Genomic DNA, 7,500 nt, shown 5'->3' with positions numbered 1-7,500 from the left:
ACCAGAGACTTTAACCAGAGACTTTAACTCCAGGAAAGACAGACATCATCACTTAGTCATCAATGATGCAATATAGTGACATCACTTACTCATCGATGATGCAATATAGTGACATCACTTACTCATCGATGATGCAATATAGTGACATCACTTAGTCATCGATGATGCAAAATAGTGACATCACTTAGTCATCGATGATGCAAAATAGTGACATCACTTAGTCATCGATGATGCAATATAGTGACATCACTTAGTCATCGATGATGCAATATAGTGACATCACTTACTCATCGATGATGCAATATAGTGACATCACTTAGTCATCGATGATGCAATATAGTGACCTCACTTTTGTTTAACCTCAACTTTGGTCACCACAGCGGCGTATGTTATGATTCATTTATTTAATTTTGATAGACATTTCATATGGCGATAGTTGATACATATACTAATGTTATAATGGTCATATAATTACAATCATTATCTGGACAATAAATGTGTTTTGTAAATGAGACAATGAATCTGTTTCTGAATATATTATATTATTATATTATATATTATTAATATGTCCCGCGTCCATACCATGTCGAATTGGAATGAGTAGAGTGGGCGGTCATTGCGAGTGTAACCATAGAAGCAAAGCAGGAAGTAAAAACAGGAAGTGTACCAATCAATCTTTGTTGTGATTTGTTGAATGAACTCAGCTGACATTACAAAAAAACACAGTCCACAGCATGAGCCACACCAATTAGCATAATAATGACTCCTCCCCAGGATGGTGGGGGTGGGGTTAGAGGGTAAGACTCCTCCCCAGGGTGGTGGGGGTGGGGTTAGAGGGTAAGACTCCTCCCCAGGGTGGTGGGGGTGGGGTTAGGAGGTATGACTCCACCCCAGGGTGGTGGGGGTGGGGTTAGGAGGTATGACTCCGCCCCAGGGTGGTGGGGGTGGGGTTAGGAGGTATGACTCCTCCCCAGGGTGGTGGGGGTGGGGTTAGAGGGTAAGACTCCTCCCCAGGGTGGTGGGGGTGGGGTTAGAGGTATGACTCCTCCCCAGGGTGGTGGGGGTGGGGTTAGGAGGTATGACTCCTCCCCAGGGTGGTGGGGGTGGGGTTAGGAGGTATGACTCCTCCTCAGGGTGGTGGGGGTGGGGTTAGGAGGTATGACTCCTCCTCAGGGTGGTGGGGGTGGGGTTAGGAGGTATGACACCTCTCAGGGTGGTGGGGGTGGGGTTGCCATGGACACAAGCCTTAAGTCTTCTTAGAGGGACACGATATGCTTACGCTGTGTTGCCATGGACACAAGCCTTAAGTCTTCTCATATGAGGGAACGTTGTGTGTGTGTGTGTGTGTGTGTGTGTGTGTGTGTGTGTGTGTGTGTGTGTGTGTGTGTGTGTGTGTGTGTGTGTGTGTGTGTGTGTGTGTGTGTGTGTGTGTGTGTGTGGATACAAAACTATACACAGAAGAGAAAATAGAACAAAGTACAAAGTTTATATTAAATTTTATTCTTCCTTTTTTGCATAATTATCATTGTTATACTGTTCATCACAGGTGGCTGGTGGGGAGGATTGGCTCAAAGTTATGGCAGGAACGGAATTAAGGGGTTGGTAGCAAACACGTGGTCTCCATGTGGCTGATTCCATTCCAGCCATTATTATGCACCGTCCTCCCCCTCACCAGCCTCCTGTGCCGTCGATCATGTGTTAGTGTAGGAGTGTTTATACAGTGTACAAAACGTTAATAGAAACAATGTCTAGGACTGTGTCCAAAACAGCACCCTGGTCCCTTTATATAGTGAACTACTTGTGCCCAGAGTCCTAGGGGCCCTGTTCAACAGTAGGGAACTTCTTGTGTCCAGAGTCCAAGGGGCCCTGTTCAACAGTAGGAAACTACTTGTGTCCAGAGTCCAAGGGGCCCTGTTCAACAGTAGGGAACTACTTGTGTCCAGAGTCCAAGGGGCCCTGTTCAACCGTAGGGAACTACTTGTGTCCAGAGTCCTAGGGGCCCTGTTCAACAGTAGGGGACTACTTGTGTCCAGAGTCCTAGGGGCCCTGTTCAACAGTAGGGAACTACTTGTGTCCAGAGTCCTAGGGGCCCTGTTCAACCGTGGGGAACTACTTGTGCCCAGAGTCCTAGGGGCCCTGTTCAACAGTAGGGAACTACTTGTGCCCAGAGTCCTAGGGGCCCTGTTCAACAGTAGGGAACTACTTGTGCCCAGAGTCCTAGGGGCCCTGTTCAACAGTAGGAAACTACTTGTGTCCAGAGTCCTAGGGGCCCTGTTCAACAGTAGGAAACTACTTGTGTCCAGAGTCCAAGGGGCCCTGTTCAACAGTAGGGAACTACTTGTGCCCAGAGTCCTAGGGGCCCTGTTCAACCGTAGGGAACTACTTGTGCCCAGAGTCCTAGGGGCCCTGTTCAACAGTAGGGAACTACTTGTGCCCAGAGTCCTAGGGGCCCTGTTCAACCGTAGGCATCAATACACGTTAATTGTGTTGCATCAATAAAACATTTAACAAATTGCACATCATAAAAACACAAATGGTTCAAAAATAAATCCCATAGACACCTTGAGACATGATTTAAAACATCTGTAGATACATTTGTAGAGAAATCATTGCATTTATTGGTTTGGAACCATGATTGATGATGATGATGATGGTGGTGGTGATGATGATGATGATGGTGGTGATGGTGGTGATGATGATGATGATGATGGACCTCTAATGCCTAATTTCACCTTCCGCCTCGATCTAATTTTTGCTCCCTTAAAAAGTGTCCTGCGGACGCTGACATGTCAGTGGAAGTTACAGCATTTCGTTTGAGAGGAGGACAAGGGAAGGTGTACAATAGGCTTAACCCGTGACCCCTGACCTCTATGTGAACTTCTTGATGAAGCGTAGTTTCAAGTACGCGATCAACAGGAAGATTACGGTCATGATCGCCAGGGCAACGTGATTCTGCCACAGCCCCCACGTGGTGTAGTCGATCCCCTGGTTCTTCAGAAAGTCTTCCCCCGTGCATCTGGACACAGGAGAGAAAGGTTCCTACCTCAAAAACAAAACACCTCAATTATGGATAATTTAAATAGGTATAGTGAGATATTATCACTTACGTCATACCAGGGGGCAAGGTGCCGTTGAGGGGAATGTCTCCACAGAACTGGAGACCTACAAACTCATTAATTTGGAGAGCTGTTAGTCCGTACCGAGGGATGCTGAGGTACTGGAACCAGGCTAGCCACTCAACAATACTGGGCAGGTTCACCAACAGGCCTGAGAAGATCTGATAAGGGAGGGGAGAGAAAGAAGAGGGGAGGGGAGAGAGAAGAGGGAGGGGAGGGGAGAGAAGTGGGAAGAGGAGGGGAGTGGAGAGAAGAGGAGGAGAAGGGAGCAAAGAGGATATTTTAGGAGAGGAGATTTTAGGAGGGGAGGGGAAGAGGATGGGAAGGGGAGAGGAAGAGGAGGGGGAGGAGAAAGGTGATGAGGGGAGAGGAGGAGGAAGAGGAGGAGAAAGGTGATGAGGGGAGAGGAGGAGGAAGAGGAGGAGAAAGGTGATGAGGGGAGAGGAGGAGGAAGAGGAGGAGAAAGGTGATGAGGGGAGAGGAGGAGGAAGAGGAGGAGAAAGGTGATGAGGGGAGAGGAGGAGAAAGGTGATGAGGGGAGAGGAGGAGGAAGAAGAGGGGAGAGGAGGAGGAAGAGGAGGAGAAAGGTGATGAGGGGAGAGGAGAGAGGAGGAGGAAGAGGAGAGCAACATCATTTTTCATGTTTATAATCATCTTATATTAGTGTGTGTGTGTGTGTGTGTGTGTGTGTCAATTCAAAGGGGTTTCATTGGCATGGGAAAAACATGCTAACATGCCAAAACAAACCATCACAAATGATTTAGTCTCTCTCTCTCTGTCTCTCTCACCATCATGAAGACGAAGGCTATGGTCATGAAGATGTTGGCGATCGCCACAACACTCTGGTCAGCTGATATAGCCATGGTCATGGCAGTAGCTGTATAGGCTACCAGAGCTACGGTCAACATGAACAGGAAGAAGGCCTCCACTGTAGCTTTAAACCCTGGAGAATATAGAAATGTCATACTAGATCAGAACTGAAATATACTAGATCAGAACAGAGTAATATAATACCAGATCAGAACAGAGTAATAGAATACCAGATCAGAACAGAAATATACCAGATCAGAACATAGAAATATAACACTAGATGAGAACAGAAATATACCAGATCAGAACAGAAATATAGAATACCAGATCAGAACAGAGTAATAGAATACCAGATCAGAACAGAGTAATATAATACCAGATCAGAACAGAAATATACCAGATCAGAACAGAAATATACCAGATCAGAACAGAGTAATAGAATACCAGATCAGAACAGAGTAATAGAATACCAGATCAGAACAGAAATATACCAGATCAGAACAGAGTAATAGAATACCAGATCAGAACAGAAACATACCAGATCAGAACAGAGTAATAGAATACCAGATCAGAACAGAGTAATATAATACCAGATCAGAACAGAAACATACCAGATCAGAACAGAGTAATAGAATACCAGATCAGAACAGAGTAATAGAATACCAGATCAGAACAGAGTAATAGAATACCAGATCAGAACAGAGTAATATAATACCAGATCAGAACAGAGTAATATAATACCAGATCAGAACAGAGTAATATAATACCAGATCAGAACAGAGTAATATAATACCAGATCAGAACAGAAATATACCAGATCAGAACAGAAATATACCAGATCAGAACAGAGTAATAGAATACCAGATCAGAACAGAAACATACCAGATCAGAACAGAGTAATAGAATACCAGATCAGAACAGAGTAATATAATACCAGATCAGAACAGAAACATACCAGATCAGAACAGAGTAATAGAATACCAGATCAGAACAGAGTAATAGAATACCAGATCAGAACAGAGTAATAGAATACCAGATCAGAACAGAGTAATATAATACCAGATCAGAACAGAGTAATATAATACCAGATCAGAACAGAGTAATATAATACCAGATCAGAACAGAGTAATATAATACCAGATCAGAACAGAAATATACCAGATCAGAACAGAAATATACCAGATCAGAACAGAGTAATATAATACCAGATCAGAACAGAGTAATATAATACCAGATCAGAACAGAGTAATATAATACCAGATCAGAACAGAAATATACCAGATCAGAACAGAAATATACCAGATCAGAACAGAGTAATATAATACCAGATCAGAACAGAGTAATAGAATACCAGATCAGAACAGAAATATACCAGATCAGAACAGAGTAATAGAATACCAGATCAGAACAGAAACATACCAGATCAGAACAGAGTAATAGAATACCAGATCAGAACAGAGTAATATAATACCAGATCAGAACAGAAACATACCAGATCAGAACAGAGTAATAGAATACCAGATCAGAACAGAGTAATAGAATACCAGATCAGAACAGAGTAATAGAATACCAGATCAGAACAGAGTAATTAATATAATACCAGATCAGAACAGAGTAATAGAATACCAGATCAGAACAGAGTAATAGAATACCAGATCAGAACAGAGTAATAGAATACCAGATCAGAACAGAGTAATATAATACCAGATCAGAACAGAGTAATAGAATACCAGATCAGAACAGAGTAATAGAATACCAGATCAGAACAGAGTAATATAATACCAGATCAGAACAGAGTAATAGAATACCAGATCAGAACCATACCAGATCAGAACAGAGTAATAGAATACCAGATCAGAACAGAGTAATATAATACCAGATCAGAACAGAGTAATATAATACCAGATCAGAACAGAGTAATATAATACCAGATCAGAACAGAAATATACCAGATCAGAACAGAAATATACCAGATCAGAACAGAGTAATATAATACCAGATCAGAACAGAGTAATATAATACCAGATCAGAACAGAGTAATATAATACCAGATCAGAACAGAAATATACCAGATCAGAACAGAAATATACCAGATCAGAACAGAGTAATATAATACCAGATCAGAACAGAAATATACCAGATCAGAACAGAGTAATATAATACCAGATCAGAACAGAGTAATATAATACCAGATCAGAACAGAGTAATATAATACCAGATCAGAACAGAGTAATATAATACCAGATCAGAACAGAGTAATAGAATACCAGATCAGAACAGAGTAATATAATACCAGATCAGAACAGAAATATACCAGATCAGAACAGAGTAATAGAATACCAGATCAGAACAGAAACATACCAGATCAGAACAGAGTAATAGAATACCAGATCAGAACAGAGTAATATAATACCAGATCAGAACAGAAACATACCAGATCAGAACAGAGTAATAGAATACCAGATCAGAACAGAGTAATAGAATACCAGATCAGAACAGAGTAATAGAATACCAGATCAGAACAGAGTAATATAATACCAGATCAGAACAGAGTAATTAATATAATACCAGATCAGAATAGAGTAATATAATACCAGATCAGAACAGAGTAATATAATACCAGATCAGAACAGAGTAATAGAATACCAGATCAGAACAGAGTAATATAATACCAGATCAGAACAGAAACATACCAGATCAGAACAGAGGCTTATACTATAACGGACAACAAAGGGAAACCCAGACGCGAGCTGCCCAGTGACGCTAGCCTCCAGATGAGCTAAATGCCTTTTATGCTCGCTTCGAAGCAAGCAACACTGAAGCATGCATGAGAGCAACAGCTGTTCTGGATGACTGTGTGATAACGCTCTCGGTAGCCGATGTGAGCAAGACCTTTAAAACAGGTCAACATTCACAAAGCCGTGGGGCCAACAGATTACCAGGACGTGTACTCAAAGCATGCGCAGACCAACTGGCAAGTGTCTTCACTGACATGTTCAATACCTACATGTTTCAAGCAGACCACCATAGTCCCTGTGCCCAGCAAAGCGAAGGTAACCTGCCTAAATGATTAACGTCCCGTAGCACTCACTTCGGTAGCCATGAAGTGCTTTGAAAGGCTGATCATGACTCACATCAACACCATCCTCACAGATACCCTAGACCCCACTCCAATTCGCATACTGTCCCAATAGATCCACAGATGACGCAATCTCAAATCGCACTCCACACTGCCCTTTCTCACCTGGACAAAAGGAACACCTGTGTGAGAATGCTGTTCATTGACTAGTGCCCACGAAGCTCATCCCTAAGATAAGGATCCTGGGACTAAACACCTCACTCTGCACCTGGATCCTGAACTTCCTGACAGGCCGCCCCCAGGTGGTAAGGGTAGGCAACATCATGTCTGCCACGCTGATCCTCAACGCTGGGGCCACTCAGAGCTGTGTGCTTAGTACCCTCCTGTACTCCCTGTTCACCTACGACTGTATGGCCAAACACGACTCCAATACCATCACTAAGTGGTCCTTCTGTAGCTCAGTTGGTAGAGCATGGCGCTTGTAACGCCAGGGTA

At 43.0% G+C, this 7,500-nt stretch overlaps 1 protein-coding gene across 1 annotated transcript in view; it reads right to left on the bottom strand.

The window, feature by feature from the left end:
* Positions 1-1,479: 1,479 nt before the first annotated feature.
* The window catches only part of LOC124008304 (broad substrate specificity ATP-binding cassette transporter ABCG2-like), a 37,567-nt gene continuing 31,546 nt past the window's right edge, over positions 1,480-7,500 (bottom strand). The window contains exons 14-16 of the mRNA XM_046319471.1: positions 3,905-4,059; positions 3,108-3,277; positions 1,480-3,016 (exon numbers count right to left, since the gene is read on the bottom strand). Coding sequence (XP_046175427.1) covers positions 2,869-3,016; positions 3,108-3,277; positions 3,905-4,059 — 473 coding nt within the window. The 3' untranslated portion in view covers positions 1,480-2,868. The remainder of the gene's footprint in view (positions 3,017-3,107; positions 3,278-3,904; positions 4,060-7,500) is intronic.

This window comes from Oncorhynchus gorbuscha, linkage group LG21 (assembly GCF_021184085.1).
Source record: "Oncorhynchus gorbuscha isolate QuinsamMale2020 ecotype Even-year linkage group LG21, OgorEven_v1.0, whole genome shotgun sequence".
NCBI lineage: Eukaryota > Metazoa > Chordata > Actinopteri > Salmoniformes > Salmonidae > Oncorhynchus > Oncorhynchus gorbuscha.
Note: the sequence above shows the minus strand (reverse complement) of the source record. Positions and strands in the feature narration are given on the sequence as shown.